Here is a 20,990-nt window from a genome sequence, read left to right on the forward strand (position 1 = left end):
AAGTGCCAACATTTACAGAAATTTTGAACAAAGGATATGTTGAGTATGAAGTAACAATGCTCAAAAGGCATTCCTTTTATCTCGGGTCTTAAATAATAGGCGTTTCGCAGGATAATTTTTTCATTTGTTCAATAGTCCAATAAGATAAAAGCTACTGGTAAGTAAATTTACATTCATTAGGCATTGAACTGTATCTGGAGAGAGATTTATTGTGTTGTCCTCCATGTTGAGCAAAGAAACGACGATGGAACACGAAGTAAGTCACAAGAATCTGGCTGGATTCAACTCCAAGATGCCCGGTACGTTATGTTTACGAAACAACTTCAGGTTTGTTACGTTACAATTAAGTTTATTGGGTGTATTTTGGTATTTGTTTTATATGCATAACCTAAGAACTGGTTATTACTTATCCCTGGGGGGATAAGTATCACCCATGTGATTCTCCAACCCTAACCACATCTCTGGGGTCATTTACGGGATACCTGTGGTTATGTTGAATTGTCTTTGGGGTCCCTGTGGTAAAATAATCATTTTATCTAGATTAAAATTCATTTTTTTTAACGAGAAAACTAAGTTATTATACAGCTTTATAGATTTAGTTATCATTTTTGGGATAAAATTCACAAGTTCCGCTCATCGTTTTAATTAAAACGCGCAACCTTAGCCCTAGACATACCACAGGCAACCCAGGCAGGATCTTTTTCGTTCTTTCACTTTTCAATACTTTTATAAGGTCTTTCAAATTTTTATCAATTCTATTATTTAGCGCATTATAAAAGGTGTTATTCATGCAAGTTTTATTGAATACGAAAATCAGAAACATAGAAAAATATGCAAAAGTGTAAAAACAGTAGACCGCTGACTAGGTAACTGCAGACCAGAAAATTCCTTCACTCATAACACCATCGCTTTTATATAATTGGAAAAGATAGTTTCAGAAACGTAAAGCCCTCATCCTAAGCTTTCTTTTAGTATATATTTTGCCCAGAAAAAGCAAGTTTTCAAATTGACCAAAATTTGGAACCTTCGAAAAAACGCGATTTTAGGGGTCTCAACTTCAAGACCCTTGTTCTCTATGAAATAATGCGAAAAGTCCAAATTTCTTTGCGCAAAGATTTAAAGCTAAGAAAGGAGTTTCTAAAGCCTCTAGCGCTTTTTGAAAAACGTTTTTAGTTTTTCTTCTATAAAGTGTTTTTTGGCGAACATGGGATTTTGGGATCCCTGTGGTAAAATAATACAGGTTCATAAGGCCAGAAATCTGACGTTAATTTTGCTATAAATTAAGTTTCATGAAAAATTCGCTATATATAAAATACCATTCTTGATTTACGAGGGTAGCACTTCATAGCCAATATGTAGCTAACAAACCTGTGGCTCACGTTCCACAATCGAATTGAAAATTTAGAAGTTGATTTTTGTGGGAGTGAGAAGACTTGAGAACCAGGAGATAACCCTCGAAGCACAGGAGAGAACCAACAAGGAACTCTACTCACATATGATAGGAGCAATAATATAATGTGCTTTGAATGGGTTAAATTTTTGCAGTATATTTAATATTGGTTAATTTATTTAAGAGATGCCTTTGGTTTGTCTTGGTATAAGTTTTCAAGGAAATCAAACTCTTATAAAACCTTGGTATATTTTTGGAAAATGATTTATTTCCAAGTTCCGGTTGTATTTTTTTTAACTGCAGCAAAATCAAAATTCCACAGGCAACCCAAAGTGGATCTTTTTCGTCCTTCTATTTTAAAACTTTCTAATTTTCCAAAATTTTCTTAACGCAGTTAATTAGCGCATTAAAAGAGGTGCTATTCTTTAATGTTTTATTGGAAAAAAAAACCTGAAAAAAACGTTTTTATAGCTATGAATCGTCGGGCGCGCGTATTCTTAGGCCCAGCACATATCCATTATGGTAGTTATTCAAACGCGTGGATTGTCAGTGTGAACATACATTCCTTACTTAAACTAAATCTTTAGTTTTTTTCGACGCCATTAGAAATTTCATTGAAAAAGAGTTTTTAAACGTTATGTATATAGGTTTGAATCGTTGCGCATCACGTGTTCTTAGTCCCAGCACATATCCATCAAAGCAATAATTCAAACGTGTTATAATGATAGAAATCTTTGACCAAAATAGTTATAGATTGTCACTGTGAATAAAGATTCCCTACTTGAACTAAATCTTTACTTTTTTTATTTCGATAGCTTGAGAGGACTTTTGCTGAAAACGATTTTTTAAAAGATGTATATAGGTTTGAATCGTTGCGCTTGTTCTTAGGCCCAGCAGATATCCATCGTGGTAATAATTCAAACTTATTAATAGTAGAAATCTTTGGTGGAATTACGAAAACTCTACTCAAATACGACACAGAGCAATAATATGTGAATTTTTAAACATGCAAATGTTTTGAATCATTTTATTAATTTATTTAATGGTTGCCTTTTAGTTGTCTTGGTACAAGTTGGGGGTCTTTTTTTAATTAAAAAAATTCCTGATTTATCATTTTGTTGAAAAACCTTCCCAAGTTCCGCGCTTTTATCTTCGTTACATTGAAATCATGTCTTAAGCTAAAAGAATTCATAAAACTTTATTTATTGCAACGAAAATTCACATTTCTGGTCTTGTGAACCTGTAAGATTTTACCACAGGGAGCCCAAAATCCAATGATCGCCAAAAAACGCTTTATAGGAAAAAAACTAAAAACGTCTTTCAAAAAGCACTAAGTGCTTTAAAAACTGCTTTCTTAGCTTTAAATCTTGGCACAAAAAAAATTGAAGTTTTTGCATTATTTCGTAGAGAAAAAGGCTCTTGAAGTTGAGACCCCTAAAATCGCGTTTTTTCGAGGGTCCCAAATTTTCGTCAATTTAAAAATTCGCTTTTTATGAACAAAAGATACACTAAAAGAAAGCTTAGGATGCGGGCTATACGTTCCTGAAATTATATTTGCCAATTATATAAAAGGAAAAGTGTTATGAGTAAAGTTATTTTCTGGTCTGCAGTCATCTGGTCAGCGGTCTACTGTTTTTACACTTTTGCATATTTTTCTATGTTTTTAATTTTTGTTTTCAATAAAACTTGCATGAATAACACCTCTTATAATGCGCTAAATAACTGCGTTGATAAACAATTGGAAAAACGTTTTTGAAAGTTGAAAATAAGAGGACGAAAAAGATTAAATCTGAGTTGCCTGTGGTTTGTGTTGTGTTAAGGTTGCAGTTAACGTATCGCACTATTTCAGTCATAAAAATCGAGCGGGATTTGAGTTTTAAACTGCAATTTTAAGGATTGCAACTTCATGAGCCTTGTTTTCTATTAAATAAATCCAAAAAGTCGAAAATTGAAAATTTCCCCCAAGATTTGAGCAAGAAAGGAATTTCTAAATCCATCTAGCGCTTTTGAGGTTTTATGAAGTGTTTACTTAAGATACTTTGGAAAAAGGTTGATCGCTTTACGTAAGATGAGATGTGAATAAGAAACAGTGTCATATTTATTAATATTTGTTATAATAAATATTGGGTAATAGTTCATGGTACCGGCATAGGGATACCACAATCTTATGAAATGGAAAATTCCTAAAAATTAAAAGTAAGAAAATGTCGTATGTAAAAATTTAAGGCATTTTTTTCAAGGAGTATTAAATTTCCTGTTACTTTTTTAAAACTGCTTTTTAAGCCATTTTTAACAAACATTTTATTTTTGTATTAACCATGTATCAATAGACCATTTTGATTTCGCGGATTATATTAATTGTCAGAAGAAACAAAGACATGATACTCAAGGGAGTGGTCATCCTAAATTCTCCAAAGACGAAAGGTGTTTCGTAAAGGGCACGCTTTTTAAGAGCAAACTTTTCTTTTTCTTGCAGATTTTTTTATTCTCAAGGGGCTCGTAGACATCCAACAAACTTTTTATGTTCGGCCATTTTGAACTGAACGACAAGAAGCCATCAAAGTGTTCCAAAAATGTCAAGAAACCAGCCGTAATAAAGATCCTAGACGTATAAAAGAAAAGGTAAAGAGAAATATAAACTTTGTCTAACTATCAGGATTAGAAAAGCAAATAAAAATAGTATAGATTCTTTGATTTTTGAGTATGTTTTTGCTCGCCAATGTTGAAGAACGACTATTAAACTGCGTAATGGCTTCTTTGTTTTGTAACATAATAGTGTTTTTGTACTGGCCGGCAGTTTTTTCAATATTATATCTTTTGAACTGTTTAGAATCTTATTATAGTATATTTAGTCGTACCTAGAAGTACACCTATAACGCCTTTGTTATAAGTTATTTACAACCGCCGATCGTTGAGCATCAACTTACTCCCCCCCCCCCCTCATATTTAATTCTGAGATTCCATATACGAGGAACATTTATTGTCTTCCAGTAGAGGGGTTTGCGCAAATTTTGACAAACTAGATAAAAATATAAACGTTAGGTTTTTTTTACAAAGACAATTTCAAATTCACCGTCCACGAGGGGGTGGGGGTGGGGACCCTCGACCCCCTGGCTACGCCCTTGTACATACATTTACATCTTCAAAATTTAAATCCGAGCTCAAGACTTTGTAACTTTTAATAAACCGCAAGATAAAAAAATTTTTTCCTTTGTTATTTATCTATTTAATTTTTTCATTTTATATTTTTGGCAAATCACCGGTTAACTACTAACCCCATTTGCACCCTCGTCTTTCATTATTTCGTCCTTTATCTATTTATAATTTATTTATCCATTTATTTTAATAGGCTACCGAATGATGGACGCCATGAAATCGAAAAAGGATGAGGCGTTTTCAATTCTGCTGACAGGAGCGAGGGAATCCGATGTTGAATCGACGTGCATTTATTGGTTATGCAAGCAGGTTATACAAAATCATGTCACTCAACACAAAGTTTTCCATTTATTTTTGCCAAAAGATCAATATTTCGGATTGAATATTACGTGTTTTACATGTATTCGTTTTAACGATGTATAATAAACGAGTTTTACAATATTTTGGTGTTTGTTTATTTCATGGTACACCCCTTTTCAAATTTTCGTTTTTTTCCCGCCAAAAAACTTAGAAAATTTTCAGGCTCCTTGTCACGTGATCTGCTCCATGGATCAAAGCTTTTTCCCGCCAAAAAACTTAGAAAATTTTCACGCTCCTTGTCACGTGATCTGCTCCATGGATCAAAGCTTTTTCCCGCCTAAAAACTCATTTGCAACCTTATTCCTGCTTAACTCAGTGCACCCACCCCTTGCACCTGTTTGTCGCTTTAGCAACTTTATCCTTACTCGGCTAACGTAGCGCCTCTACCCCACCCATCTTATCCCCAAGCACCTCATCTTCTTTAGCACCTTTATGCTTTGGCTAGCTTAGCACCTCTACCCCACCCATCTAATCCCCTTAAGCACCTTCGGCTAACTTAGCACCTTAGCCCTTTGGTTAGCTTAGCACCTCTACCCCACCCATCTAATCCCCTTCCTTTATTCTGTTAATTACCCCTTTGTTTCGTTCAGACAATAAACAAGACATTAATTATTTATAAGAATTTTATTTGGTAATTAATGCAAGCCATTACAAAGCCCTATGATTTAAGGTACATCAATACCATCACTTTCAACAAATAAACTGACAGTATACAACACAAGTGCACTGGCTAATGGACAAGAGGCAAGATGAAGGTAAGGGTTCAAATCCAGGTAAGGTCTAGGTTCTCAGATGAAAAATTGGACAAGCAAAAAGACAGCCACCCACAAGCAAGGAACAAAGTGTGGTATCCATAGACAAGGTAAGAAGGATTGAATCAAAAAAAAAAAAAAAACAGAAATTGGCTTTAAAGAAAAAAAATCAAATTGGCTTTAAAAATAAAAAAAATTCAAATTGGCAAAAAAAAATATTAAAAATTGAGAAAAAAAAGTAAAAAATCCCCATAAATTTTGAAAAAATATATACTAAGTCTTTTTGTGATTTTTTTTGCCCCTAGGGTAATTAGACGAAGGTCCCTGAGATCAAAAGTTCAAACCTACCCTCCCCTTAAGAAAAAATGGCCCTCAACAAAGTGTTAAGGGCCACCCTTAAAGTGCACCTACACCCTATTTTTTTAATATTCTTAACTGTTTGTACGGAACTTTTTAAAATGTTTTGTGGTATTTCGGTCACATTTGAAAAAAAAATTGAATGCGAAAAATTGTTTTAAAAATACGAAATGCGTGGTCCATTACCGCAGAATCAAAGCGGGAGTCTGGGTCCGAGTGTGACGTCACCCCAGGCCATGACTTGTTGCTTGGTGCACGAAAGTTAGTAAACAGATCGAGTACTTTTGAAACACAAGAGATTTTTGAAGACAAATTCGTGAAGATGGACTCTGATAACTCTGATCTAGAGACATCTTTTGACTTACAAGATGAATACGATGTTGAGGACGAATGTTTTGACTGTTCTGAGCAGTCCGATTCAGGAGAATATTTGTCAGTCGAAGGAAATGATGATACCTCTGAGTGGTACGAAGGGCATCATTCAGGAGAACCTCTGGCAGACGAAGAATGGACGAGACAGTATGAAAATACTGAACGAGAAAATGCCAAGATTGAGGAAATGCTTCACAAACGATTGACTGCCGTTAGCGTAGTAAGCGAATGGTGAGTTTTCTGTGCTATTGAAACATAAAAGCGCCCCGTGAATTTATAATGCGAGAGCGGTTTCGCCAAACCGTAAACAATGTTTTTGAATGAGCTCGAGGATGACACTAACCAAGATTGCGACTTTTGTAAGCTTTACAGTTTCTTGTTACGTGTACATTGAACATTCGTGTTTTTACTGTTTGTTTTGAAGGTGCAAGTGTGGCAATTGCTCTACTGAGATGCTAGTAAATATAAGCGAATGCTATTGCTGCAAAGAACTCGACGGATGCGACGAAGCTCTCCATTCTCAAGAAGTCCTTCAAGACCTTGATGAAAATGCCGAGCTGAACTGCATAACCGAACATCCTGGCTTCTCAGCAGTATGTCTCCAAAAATGGAGTCTTAAGCTAGCAGCTGATAAGTACAAAACCAGAGATCGGAAAAGATATCAACAATCAGGATCAGAGGAAAGGTAAGCTGAATTTGTGGCTTCTTTATGTACACATTATACTTTAACCAAAGAAATTATGAAAAAACCTTATCAATAAAAAGTTAAATATGCCAAAAATATTTTTATAAAGCAGTTTGTCCTTCTCGACATTAATTCCAAGGATTGCATGGGATATGATAATTTTTGCAGTGAACCAACCCCCAAACTCATGAAATTACCTTAATAAATCAAACTATTTTATATTCATTAGTTATTGATCATAATTTTGTTGTAATCACACACTAAACTGATTCATTATTGACATTCCAGCTTCCTTCGTAGCATTGCATATAGGGAGTTCACAAGACTAGTGCATGGGTATTTGGGATACAAGAGACGAATTCCACTACCAGCCTGTGCTTACACACGCATCAGAGAATGTTTCAGAATTTCTGAAGATGAACTACACAGTGGGTTTGAAATGGATCTTGAGCCTTTAGTTTGACTGCACAATGACAAGATATAAAAATAAAAAGTATTTAATACAAATTTTGTAGATGAAACAATTTAGTGTTTTAATAGTCGATGTTTTTTTTAATTTCTTTGGTTTTTTGGACAGTCAATGACATTCTTGTGTCCTTTCATAGGATTTTTGCATAGGCTGCAATGTGGGGCTCTCTTGGCATGTTCTCTACTTGTTAGTTGGTTTTGTTCAGGGACATCTAAAGAAAAAATATTAAAAATGTATAAGTAATATAAAATTTATAAATTTAGCTAAGATGTAAAAAGTACCTGCACAAGTAGGAGGAACATCCTCAACCACAATGCTTTTCCTGTGCAAGTGCTTTTGAAGAGCCTCCTCTCTTGGCTGCTTCTCCAGCATTGAATTCATTGGTGCTGGGGTCATCTGTCTTAATTCATCTTGTGCAGCAGTCAAGTCTTCTTTTGATGAATTCATGAACGTCTGGAAAATTTCTTCCACGTAACCTATAATAAAAATTGAGTTTAAAATTATGAGTGACAAAAATGTAACCCTTGAAGCACAACACATAGCCTACCATAGTCTGGTTTTACTCTGACATCCCTTATCGTGGCTTCTCCATTTTTGAACTTGGGATAAACCACCTTTTGTCTGTTGTTGCCTCCCGTTGTTTCTACCTCTCTCCGAAGATTAAGGTTGAAATGCATAGCAGCAAGAATGTGTCTGAAAAGAAAATATCCAAATTTTAAACATATGCAGTTGGATTTGACAGGGTTTTACCTTTGGGGTTCATTGGACTCCCAAGTTATCTAAAATTGAATCCTATGGCATATATGTTTTTCAAACTCTCTTTATTTCAAAGATATTTTCGTGTCTCTAGAAAGCAATCTATTTTTGTTTGGGCGTCCTATTCATATTTTTTTTACATATATAACCCAAATTTGGTGATCTTATTTATCAATCAGGTTTCTCGCTAAAATTCTAAATACAAACCGGCAATACATTCCAACATATGAATATGCAATCATTTTGGGAGCAAACTGATTGATGAGGGAATGGAATCCTTCCAAGCAACTGGTCTGCGCCCAAGGGGAAGCTTGCTGGATACCCTTTTTCAGAGAATCTTTTGTCAAGGCTTTACAAATTTTTTCATACACCTCTGACCCTAAAGAAAAAAAGGTAGCTTAGAAAGTGTTTTAAATTTTGAGATTAATAATCTTACACTCCTGTTTACTTCTTGGGTGAGAACTTTACACAAGATGACAATAGTTTAGTTTGGACTTTATGAAACTTAAAGCCAAATAGAATACATTATGCAAAATGTACCTTTAGATAACCAACGTCTGGGTTGAAGTATCCCATGATTGCACTTGTTAAAAATTGGATCATCTAGGCTATTGTGAACATTCACTATGTGACTGAGAAAAGATTTAAACTTTGCCCAGATCACAGTACCAGAACCATTTGAAGTAGATGTGGCACTCCAGTACAGATGCCTCTCACAGGGCTTTATCCACTCCTTTACTTCTTCATAATGCTTTTCTTTAGAAATTTTTGTGAGGACTTTCCTGATTTCTGAAATGCATAAAATTAATCTACATGTAGTGGTAGTGCACATGTATTCAAATCTAATAAGCCTAAAGCGAGATGATATTTTACCCCCGACTCTATGCCATAATAGTTTTTAAAATTCTTTCACATCAAAACTTTTGATTCCTTAGAGAATACAGGAACAATAGTCATAGTTAGTGAACATAAACAAAGTGAAAAGGACTATAGTCTAGTAACAGGTGGTAAAAAATCATCTTGCTTCAGGATTATATATAAACTTTTCATGCGTCAGGGCAAGTATGCTCTATATCTACTCATTGCAATAACGGTTTCATAATAATAAATCACTGACAGGTTTAATATTACAGTGCGGCTAATGAAACCGTGGCCAATTGTATAAAATTGACCGGTAAGAATTTCGAACTTAATGCTACCATATGATTGGCTAATAATTCTAGTTTATCAAGTTACCCTGGATATAGTAATCACACTAACTATTCTGCATATACTGTATATTGGTCATTTGCATACAAATCAAAGCAATAATGAAGTCACTCATAACTCACTTTTCTTAAGGTGCCATAAATCAAAGTAGTGGACAATGTTTGTCAACACCTTCTTCATGTGACAAGCAATACCAGTGTGTCGGTCAGATATAAATGTTAAGATCACAATCCCATATCCTATTAGGTAATCCATGCATTGTTTGAAGCCTTCAAACTCCATTGCAGGACTATTTCCCACTTGGTTCCTCTGCGGGCAATGAAATAAAAAATATTTGTTTGCTGAAACAAAATTTGTGGTTCATGAAAAATAAAGATGGCAGTAATTGATATTAACTGCTATTTTTATTATAGATGGTTCAAAAGAGAGTCCTACTGATAAAGTTCATGTCTCACCTGAATTAATGCAAAATGTATAATCATGGGGACAGTGCAACAAAACATGGTATATGCACCATATTTTGCACTGTGCCCCATGCTGTCATGCCGTCCATCACCTGCTAGTACAACACCACTGCCCATGGACTTTATGTTGTCAAGCATCTTCTTCTGGTAGCTTTTCCAGTACATATGTATTGCAGGGAACAGCTTGGTCTGCAAATAAAATACAAAATCCATATAATGCTATTTCTTCTCCATCTTCGATCAGAAGATGCATTTGTTTGTTTATCTTAACTGATTGTACCATTATCATTATAAACTACCTATGACAAACATAGTACAATATATAATACCAACACTCACTCTTTGATGTTTAAAGAACGTAGTCATCGACACACAACCAAGACCCATGTGTGCAAAGATTTTTGATATTTTGGAGATTGATCCCCCAGCCAAAAGGATTGCCATGCAAAGGAGAAAGTTCCCTGCTGGTACACCCCAACCTGGTATCACTGGTTGACTGTGCCAGACATTTTCCCTCTTTAGACACTTTGGGTTGCTGCAGGCAGTTTTTATTACAACTTCTGTCCCAACTTGGCTCACTTCTACCAGGGGGTTATCACTTTTGCAACAGTGACAAAACTTGAACAGCAATAACAGCTGGGACAGAAAAACAATGAACTTTGGCTCTGATCGCAGATTGGTGTCATTCAATTGAACCCTGAAATAAGTATATGTGATATGTGTTAAAAATATTAAATGGGTATATTAGCAGTATCATGAAGTGCAGCTACATTATGTTGTACATGGCATTAGTAAACATGAACATTATAAAGTAGAGAGGGGAAAAACACACCTGTGAGCTGAATTTTCTATATCATCCTCAGATTCATTTGCTGACTCCTCTGACTGTGTTTCATAGCTGTCATCTGGTTCTTCTTCTGTTACTTCCTCCTCGCTTTGGTCATCACTGTCGTAATCCCACTCTGAATCAGTTACACTTTCTTCTTGAGGAACTGAGTCACCCACTGTCTGAGTTGCCTTGTTTTTCGTTTTGTTATTCTTAAGGCCTGATAATAATAATATTTATAAAGATTTCAAGTATTAGGTTCACAAATACATATTAGTATAATATATCCTTCTAGGAACCCTAAGAATGTTTGTCACTTATAAAATCACACATACTTATAAGGACTAGCTACATTACTTACGTCTTGTAAGCCTTCTGCATTCAAGCTTCCTTTTCCTCAGGTGTGATCTCAGGGATATTACTTGGTTTCTCAGCAGTCTCCTTTCTTTTTGCCATTTGGCTTCACCAGTCGTAGGGTCTCTAGTACTCGATGTCTCCTCCGTTTCCATGAAATCGACATTTTCGTCCTCCCTGTTCTCGGCACTCTGGTGAAAGAAAATCGATAGTCGATTGAGCTACACTGTATTATGTAAACAATCATCCTTACTCTACCATAAACAATGACTCATGTTCAAAACATATGAGTAATAAAGCCCATAAGACTAAGTTGTAATAATAATCACCGTAATATCTTCAGTATTAGAGACAGGAGCAACTTCTAAAACCTCTTCTCTTTGTGCCACAGGCAAGAGCATAGGCTCAGGCTTGCTGACTGGTTCAGTTGTACCAGGGTCTTCGACAGTGGCGTCATCATGATGATCTTGATGTGCAGTACTACTGGGGACGCTTTTAGAAGCAGCAGTCGACACGGTGGCATTTTTTAATGATTCTCTTAAAGTCTATCACGAAAAATACACTTTATTAGTTTCATAAGAAGGTTGCAGTAAATGTTTTAGCTGAGTTTTTTACCTTTCTTCGATTGCGATATGTTTGCTGTTTCTTTGGCGAGTCTAGTTGACCAGCATGTAGCGTGGGGTAAACATTCACTCCAAAACTGTCTCGTTTCAGTCGAGGGATGGCCGGTTTTCCCAAGGTAGCAAGAGTTGTAAATCTTCGCTCAAATGATTCTACTCTAAAATGCACAGAACATATGCACGAGTTCCTTGTAGGCTCCCACTTTGCACGCTTCACCTTTACAAACTTTATCCATCTAGTCCTTCGCTTCTTGGCCTCGGGTCTTTCATCATTAAAATACGGAATACTATGAAGGGCAATCCCTTCAGGAATATTTGGAACGTTGCTACATCCCCAAACTACACATTTGTTGGGCATTTTAGCGTTTGGAAATAAAACGTATTTAAGAAATTTGATAAAAGCAAGCGAATAGTCTAGAAAAATCTGTATAGAATCTGTGGTAATCTTTGGTTGTGTTGGCCTGTGGTGACGTCACACACCGCTCGCCCCAATCTCCTCTGTAATTACGGCCATGGTTCACTTACTTCGGCTAAAATGGTCAATTTTTCAATCTTTGACAGAGCACCAAAAATTCCCGTTTTGATGGATCTAAAAAATTTTTCCACAAATCTGCTTTTTGTGCCTTAAAGTTTTACTCCAGATCAGAAAAAAATAGGGTGTAGGTGCACTTTAAGGGTTTGGAATAGGATGAACTGATGACCTCAGGGACAGAGATTTGATTAGAAATTCTGAAGACATAGGTGTTGCTTGATTAGAAGACTAATACTGGATGCTAAAAAAGGCATAAAACTGGTGTTGTACTTTGTTAAAAAGAATTCAAAACCCAATTTTGTAGTACCAAAAACAAAATATATTCCCAATACAAAGTGATATTTTTAGTGAGATCATAGGAGAAATTTATATTTTTTAATGAAAAATTTAACGATGGTGAACACCAGTTTTATGCCTAGTATATAGCAATAATTTGGCCCAGCTAAGACACGGAACTTTTTTTCAATTTGAAAAAAGCTGCCTTAAACTGATTGCATGGAGCTTTATGAAATTCCTCAAGTCTCAATTTTCGATGACCGATTTTAGATACCTCAACCCCAACACTTAATATTTGATCAATGAAAAGTTCCATGTCCACACTGAGCCTTACCAGTACTTGTAACAATAGACTTTTCAGGATTGCAGCCAACCATGGTGTATGGCAAGCTATAGCATAGTATGCTTTTAGGATGACATCAGAGTCAGCTGATCCTGGCAACCCAGGACTGTACCATTGGTTTACTCAATTCTACAGTCTATTCTGCATTACAGCAAGAGTTACAAATGGTATTTTTTGCAGACCAATCCTTTTTACTTTGATAAAACTTAAATCTGGTTTGAAAAGGTTCCCTTTCAATAAATTGTTTGCAACTGAGCATGCACAATTTGAATTTCTTTCAATAAATTGTTTCCAACTGGGTATTTGCAATTTGTTAAAGTCCAAAGGTAGTGTCAAGAAAATGCTATTGAGCCACCTTAATGTGAATTAATTCCAACAACAGCTAAGCAATGTTTTCAATTATTTCAGTTAATCATTCCAGTGCCTAAAACATGGCAACATACTATTTGATTTGTAAAATAACACTTTGAATTTGAAATCATTTTTACAAATAAATCTCTTTTCAGAGTCAGACAGAAACCGACTTAGTTTTAGTATACCATTTGTAATCTCTTGATGTACTTTTAACTCAAGCAACACCTTTGTCAGACTATGAGATGAACACACCAAACCCTGTGAAATACCAAAACCAAATGATTTTTTTTGTTTGTATTTTCTTTCGATCAGGTTTTTTAAGTACATCTTATGGAGTACAATCAAATCACTTATAGTTTTGAGACTTTCCTTATTGTTGATTAAGTAAATGGAACCAAAATAAAAAAGATGAAATTGGAGCTGAGAGATAATTGGTGAGCCCTTTAAAAAAGGCATTCAGGTCTTCTTTATGATTTTAGGTTTTAGCCGAACTATGTAAAAGCTGACCAAAAATAAAAATATTTAGATAATAAAATATTACAAAAAGAACTCAGGATTGATATGGCATAGCCATAAAACATCAGTCAATATCCAACTGGAATTTTGTACGGTATTTCTATCTGACATTGGTGTGTCCACTCATAGTCCTAAAATTATATTATTTTCACCACTCTAAGAATAAATGGAACCATTTCTAGAGAAACAATTTGTGTACAAACACTACGAGCAGTTGCAACAGGCAATGGGTCCATGAGTTGACTACAGTAGCACAAAATAGGTTCGATTTGTACTAATTCTTTAAAAAATAAGAAATTTTCTTGGGCAAAATATGAAAAACTTATTTGAGTGAATTAATTGAATTGACTCATCTGTTGCACTGCATGTTTTAGTGTTTGTAAGGTAACTAAGAACTTGTCTATGAAAAGTAATTTAGAAAATTGTACCTTCCAACCAACATCCTCTGGGTAGCTTAAAATGAATGTGACAGCAAAATACATGGTCTACCACACTTTTGAATAGCAATGTAAGATATTCAGAAAAACAACTGGATGATAAAAGAGGACATTGGTGGAAAAATACAAGACTTAATGCTGGTAAATTATGCACTTGACTTACCGTGTGTTGAAGGAGGTAAACCAGGAGTGCAGAATGTAGCAGGCAAATCTTTATTAAAGCATCATAATATATGGCAATTAAAGAAAGTAGAAACACACTATCTCATCAAATTTGCTCGAAGGAGATATTGAAAGTAAATGACAGCAGAAATAATGTTAAACACAGCCAATTAATCATTTTATTGTATATTACCAATGCGTCCAATCAGAGTATGTAAATGTACCCAACCATAAATTTATTCGATTGCCCAATTTTCCTCTCACGCTGTTCTTTCAATCAGTATGTAAGGATGACAAGGACAAGATAGTGAGTTCTACTGTATCTTGTGGTGCATCAATGAGAATAACAATCATCATGATGTATACAGTATCCTCTCATTAACCATGGTAGCAGAACTAAGAAAATTAATAAACCATATTGAAAGCCACAAAAAGATTATGTCTTACTTTTTTCTCTTTAGTACTTTGAAAAAGACATTTAGAATCACAGACATTTTTTAGTACAGCGAGAGCATACTGTACAGACTGAAAACATGTCAAACAATGAAATTGTTTATGAAAAAGCCTTTTTCCAAATTGATTCTTGGAATTTGCCAAATCCGATTCAAAAGCAAATAAAGATTGGAAAAAAAAAATTGGAAAAATGCAAAATACTTAATTAACACTTGCCTCAGGAAAAAAAATAAAAGTATTTGAAAAGAATACACAAAATTTTGAAAGAAACTTTTTCATGTAAACCAATAATCAATCAAATGTAAAATAAATCATTCAATGTGAGACAAATAATCAAGATCAATAAATATTAGTCAAATGCAATAAAAGACAATCAAAATCATACGTCAATTAAATATATATCATAATATGTAGAGTTGATCCAAGCCAGCCAGTCATCAGGTCCAAAGGAGACATTATATGTGCATAAGTTACCAGCATTTAGTAAATTGTAAGAAAATTCAAAAGATGTGGTCACTTTTCATTTGTAACAAAAAGCTTGCACAACCTTTGATAGTTTGAGTTCTTATTCTTAAAGTGGTGAAAACAAATCTACATACGACAAAGCATTATATGTAGATAAATTTAATAATTAAAGATTATTCACCAAAGACAAAGTGAAGATCAGCCAATATTTGAGGCAAATATCAACCAGAATCCACCCAATCTGTGGTGAATAAGTATTTAGTAGAATTACACTGGTGCTCAATCAATCCAAAGTAAACTGTTTTCACTTGTGTAATTTTACTAAATAACATCTAAGACTAACACTTATAGATTCAGCTAGTCTTCCTTTCCTTGATGATCCAACTAAAAAACAATAAAAGTGTCAGTATGATGGTCCTCCATGGCGAGCCAAGACTAAGAGACCCTTTATTTGTTACCTGGAAGCAGGGGCAGTGGGATTTGGAGGGAGGGGGGGTATTCACATGGCAGTCATGTTGACTGGAAGATTACTTTCATCCACACATAGTTCCAATTCAAGTGCTTGAGAATAAATTTAAGCAGGTTAAACCAAAAGTTTTGTTCTCACACAAACATGGCTGCTGTGTGAGTAAGGCCCAAAGAGAGTATACACAAAACAATTCAAGTCCCACCACACTTTGTCTGCACATGCACCAGATTTTGGCTTTAGGAAGTTGTTACCACTATTTTGCTTGCATTTTAGGGCTAATCAGTGTCATTTTACATCAACTTCAAAACACTGGAAAAGGGCTTCATATTGCTTGGAAACTACCTAAACTTATGTAGTAACACATTTACTACATGAAGTTTTATACAAAAAAAATGTAAGTCATGTGATATTATAAAGGATCTGAATTTTAGACTTGATATTACCACTTTTTAATTAATCATTCTATAACTTAAACCACTTATTCTAGGCAAAACAAAAAACAAAAAAAAAAACGTTTAACAAATTATATGATTATATAGTAAGAAAATTAAATACATCATGCGAAATATGAGCTGAGCAAATCAAGACAAAACAATTAAACGTACTGCAGGATGCTCTGCTGAAAAAAAAAAAATTCAAATAGTTTTTGATTAAAAAAATTTCACCGAGATCAGTCTAAAGACTTCTTTAGAAATTTTATTAATAATTCATGAAGGAAACACAATAGAAATCATGACCATGAAGGAGGTTTTATATCTGATATAGATTTGTCTTCATTTGCAAAAAGTTTAACTTGGATTTTCTCTATCAAACTTGGTTCATTTCGTAAAGAATTTGGTACCATACGAGAACATACATCATGAGTTTCCTAAGCCGTTTAATAAACTTGCAGATCATGTTTTATGGGGTCTAAAAACACTCCTGCTCGTTTATTAAACATCACATAGAAGTGCAAATTTTCTAGATCCTTATCCTATAAAACATGTTTTTAGCAACAAAAAAAAAACCAACTAGAAATAACATCACAAATGTAACCAAAATCCCTTGTTGACTTCATGCAGTGCATTACTTTTAATCAATACCAAAGGATTTCCAATCAAAAATATAGTCTAAATAAAGCAAAAACTACCATTAATGCTTGCTGTTTTCCCCACAAAACATCCATCATGAGGCAAATGAAAACACCAGACACCTTGGAATACTGTTACAACAACATTATGCAAAAAGACCAATGACAGTCCTACAAAGAACCTTAGTGCTATCTGATAACAAACACAATAAATAACACAGCTAGACTGAAAATATCTAAAATTCAGCATGTTTTATGACGAAAATAGATCTTACTTGGTGAAATGAAAAACATTATATGAAAAATTAAGGCTTGAAAGCCAACAGTGAGTAGGAAATATAAACTCTGTGCCTTTCTTTCAAATATTTGGCTCATGGGAAATGCTATGAGGCTGATATTCCATGTGTAACTCATACTCATCTACAACCACAGGTAAACTTTATATTTTACATAAAAATGCCATTTGAATAATGACTTTTTATTCTCAGGATGACCATACTAATCCTCTATTTATAAAGTTAAAATTATTAAGACTTGAGGAACTGAAATACAGTACAGCCCAGAAACTTGTTTATTTGATCGCGAGCAGATCGTGAGCTGATCTTACGGAGTGCTCGCGATCTGCTCACCATCTACTTGCAATTTTTCGCACCTTTCTTTATTGTTGTTCGTGATTTGATCGCGATCACAGTGTGCTCAGGTACAATACGTGAGCAAAACTTGACTTCAACACAAAACCTTAGAGTTGAATTGTAATCTGAAGCAGCAAATGAGTAATTTGTGCACCACACATTATCTACTAACAAATTTTTATGTTTGTTATCATTTCAGAGTGAGACAATTGATACAATTGATAGTAAAAGTCAACTATCGCAATAGTTATTGATAATACAAAGTTTCAATCGATGCATCACTATTGTGGCTTTAATATTGCGATATATCGATATTCCAATGCATTGTTACACCCTTATCTTGGGGCATGCACTGGGTTACCTAATGTGCTGGTTTGCTGCAGCTCGGATTTAACTCCTAATCTTTGTCATGCACTGCTATTTGGAAGGAGGGGGTACTTTGGAACATTTTGGGTGTATTTTTCTTCCCAAACTTCTGAACATTCATTTTTCTCACATCAAATTTGTTCAAAAGTGTAACCCTTTTAAATGTTTTTTCTCAATAAAAATATTCTGCTTTTGTATATCTTTTAGCGAGTGCAGGAAGTGGAATGAGACGTGATTAATAAAAATATACAGATGCGGTTTTATAGCCAGAGAAAAAAAAGTGTTGCGTTACTGATTCAGTAAGTTTTAATAGGCTCCATCTTAAGTTAAACTGACAACAATTTGACCCTGTGACTAAGAGTCCTGTCTGACAAAATGAATTATTTCAGAACTGAACATGGCCAAATAAGACACAAATTTGTTTAGAAAAGCAGTTATGGTATAAGTAAAATTGTTTGTTTCCTCAACCAAATTAGTTTTAATATAAACCGAGCTTTCTGGCATACTTGCCCATCCTCAGGGTACGATGGAATCAATGGTAAAACTATCACGATTACAAATATATATGCGCGTGCTACACATGTTAACGAATATTTATTTTGCGCGCTCACATAAACGTGTGAGCTATCAGTACAATAAATCAAATGAGTTGCAGATAATTTTCAGGCAGTTTTCTGCCAGAGTCTCTATTAAATATAGCGTTTTTTGTTTGTTTTTTGTTTTGTTATTGATTATATTCTTCAAATTTTGTTTTTTTAAATATCCAAACCAGTGTGGTGGAACTGCGAAACTCGGTTAGTAAAATGATTCAAAACTTAGTGAAAAGTATATAGGCCAAAGTTACCAGCTCTATTACCGCTTAGTATTTAACAATATATTTATGTATATGCCTTATTGACTAGAGACTGAAAGCTGTATTTTCCTTTAGGCTCTACTAACCTACGCGATTGAGGCCAGAATACCGCCGACTGAGTAGCTCTATTAATACTAATAAATATCTGAATTACAATCCTAGAAATCTTCTGATCTTTTACTCCACAATTATATTAATTCTAAAGTCCAGAATTACATCCTCTGCTGCTAAGCCAATCTATGAGCCCAGAATCTATGAACACTTCATTCAAATCCATATACGTATGGGTACTCTTGCACAAGAATGCACATTTTGCAAGAGGGAGAAGGCAAAAAAAGCCAAAGGCATTTTATGACTGGGCTGCCACAGGCAACCCAGTAATAATGTGAAAAATAGTGATTTTTGTTTTTTTCCAAAAATGTTTGAATTTTCAAATAAGGTTTTTTTCTTTTACAGTTTGTTTCAGCGTGGCACAGGATATTGGACTTTTTTTTTGTGAACTTTTCTGTTAGGATGTGGAATATGAAAAATGTATTCAGTCAATATTTCAAAATGTTAAGCAGAACTTTCAAGTATGCATATGCTGCCAGAATTAGAAATCACAAGTGAAAAGTGAATCCAATTAGTGGAAACTACAGTAACTCATTTTCTCGCTTTGCTTTGTTGTTTAATATATTTTGGAAATGTTTAGCTAGATCTAAGTGCCTACAAGCATTGTACGCCTAAAGAGTGGTTGCTCTCATTAATTTATGACATGCACAGACAATGTGTATACATGCTTCATCGAGTCAGATTTATCTGGGTTACCAAAAGAATTCCAATGCCTACCTTCCTGATTTAAAAAAAAAAGAAGAAAAAGTACTAAGGGGTCCCCTACCAAGGAGAATTTGTCGACCACTCCCTTCTGCCAAAAAAAAATCATGTTTTTGATGGACTGAATGCTTCAACTGTTTTATTTTTTGTTGAGGAATGGAAAAAAAATACCACATAATTTGATATTTAAATTTTTGCAGGAAAAAAACAAGAAGAAAATAAAATCACATATAAACTAACTTTGAAAATCTTTAAGCATTCATGCAGTAGTCGTAGAGTAGTTTTTGGGGTCAGAACAAGAACGTTTGCAAATTTTTTAGACTTATAGTCTGTCACGTGCAACAACCTAACACCCAGGCCTAACAAGATGTCAGAATTAAATGCTTATTTAAGCAGCGAAAAATTCTAGAAAACCTCAAATGAAATCATACAGGGGAAGAACTCAACCTTATCTTAAGGATTGTCTAGTCTAGCCTAGCTTTGAAGCATTTCTTACCGTGTAACGGTCGAAATTTCTGTCCACACCTCGAAGCTTCACTCCAGCCGCCATGTTGTTTCTTCTTTTCGGAGACCCTGAAGCATGATGCAAATGCATATTTAACTGCGAAATTATTTAGAAAGCCTCAAAAGAATTCATACAGATGAAGAACTCAATCTTATCTTAAGGTTTTTCTAGATTAGCCTAGCTTTGAAGCATTTCTTACCGTGTAATGGTCGAAGTTTTTTTCCACGCATCGAACCTTTATTTCCAAACACCATCTTGCTTCTTCGTGTCAACGAGAACCTGAAGCATGATGGGTGCACGTGCATCACTACCACAGGAAGCCCATGGTATGTTTGAGTTCAAAGATAATAATCATTATCACGGTACCTATATATTAAAACAAGATGTTTACCTCAATTTTAGAATAGACATTGATATGGTCAATGCAGCTGATAAGTAGAGATCAATCCATCTTATCCGTCTCATCCATCTATTTTATCCATTTAACCCATCTATCTATCCATCCATCCATCCATTCATATATTTCCGGATCTTTTTGGCTAAAAAGGACCAGTCACCTATCAGATACGATGAAAATATTCGGTGTTGCAGCGAAAATCAAATCGAGGAAGAAATTCTCAAAATCCCAGTTCTGCTACCATACCGGTCTCTTATGAGAGTATTTCGCTGAACAAGCTAGCAGCTGCTAATAGTGGTGCAATAATGTAGGAAGGAAACTCATGAAGCCAGATTTTGATGCGGATTATAATCGCTTGCCAACCATGTTACGGGATTGAGGCCAATCCCCAGGGGTATGCGAGAAATACTAGATAGCCCTTTGCCAGATGAAAATTTCTTGCTGAAGTGATCAATCACCTATCGAGGGGTGAAGAACATTGAGTTTTGCAGCGAAAATGAACTCGCGAAAGAAATTGTCAAACTGCCTGTTGTGTCCTTATAAGAGGCTTTCGCTAAGTAAGCGCGCACTTTCTTATA

The 20,990-nt window shown here is 34.8% G+C and overlaps 3 protein-coding genes and 1 long non-coding RNA gene across 4 annotated transcripts in view; 2 read left to right on the plus strand and 2 right to left on the minus strand.

Moving 5' to 3' along the window:
• The window catches only part of LOC116305884 (histamine H2 receptor), a 73,993-nt gene extending 63,801 nt beyond the window's left edge, over positions 1 to 10,192 (plus strand). The window contains exon 4 of the transcript XR_016121754.1: positions 9,920 to 10,192. The gene's annotated coding sequence lies outside the window, so the exon portion shown is untranslated. The remainder of the gene's footprint in view (positions 1 to 9,919) is intronic.
• LOC116305897 (uncharacterized) lies at positions 5,516 to 20,355 on the minus strand. The gene is made up of 4 exons (XR_016121755.1): positions 20,215 to 20,355; positions 20,007 to 20,083; positions 12,440 to 15,692; positions 5,516 to 6,053 (listed from the first exon to the last, which is right to left on the minus strand). It is a non-coding gene; the product is annotated as an uncharacterized LOC116305897 (long non-coding RNA).
• LOC148905500 (uncharacterized) lies at positions 6,078 to 8,044 on the plus strand. Its single transcript, XM_089040359.1, has 3 exons — positions 6,078 to 6,618; positions 6,812 to 7,072; positions 7,361 to 8,044. Exons 1-3 carry the CDS (start codon positions 6,158 to 6,160, stop codon positions 7,533 to 7,535), a joined length of 897 nt encoding a protein of 298 aa, XP_088896485.1. The 5' UTR covers positions 6,078 to 6,157; the 3' UTR covers positions 7,536 to 8,044.
• LOC148905501 (uncharacterized) lies at positions 7,554 to 12,333 on the minus strand. The gene is made up of 12 exons (XM_089040356.1): positions 11,766 to 12,333; positions 11,480 to 11,695; positions 11,158 to 11,341; positions 10,803 to 11,016; positions 10,310 to 10,667; positions 9,962 to 10,159; positions 9,629 to 9,815; positions 8,838 to 9,086; positions 8,505 to 8,676; positions 8,089 to 8,234; positions 7,823 to 8,017; positions 7,554 to 7,752 (listed from the first exon to the last, which is right to left on the minus strand). Exons 1-12 carry the CDS (start codon positions 12,126 to 12,128, stop codon positions 7,625 to 7,627), a joined length of 2,610 nt encoding a protein of 869 aa, XP_088896482.1. The 5' UTR covers positions 12,129 to 12,333; the 3' UTR covers positions 7,554 to 7,624.
• Positions 20,356 to 20,990: the final 635 nt, after the last annotated feature.

This window comes from Actinia tenebrosa, unplaced genomic scaffold (genome assembly GCF_029948245.1).
Source record: "Actinia tenebrosa isolate PJP-AT-01 unplaced genomic scaffold, QUT_ActTen_1.0 PGA_scaffold7__59_contigs__length_16204524, whole genome shotgun sequence".
In the NCBI taxonomy this organism is placed as follows: domain Eukaryota; kingdom Metazoa; phylum Cnidaria; class Anthozoa; order Actiniaria; family Actiniidae; genus Actinia; species Actinia tenebrosa.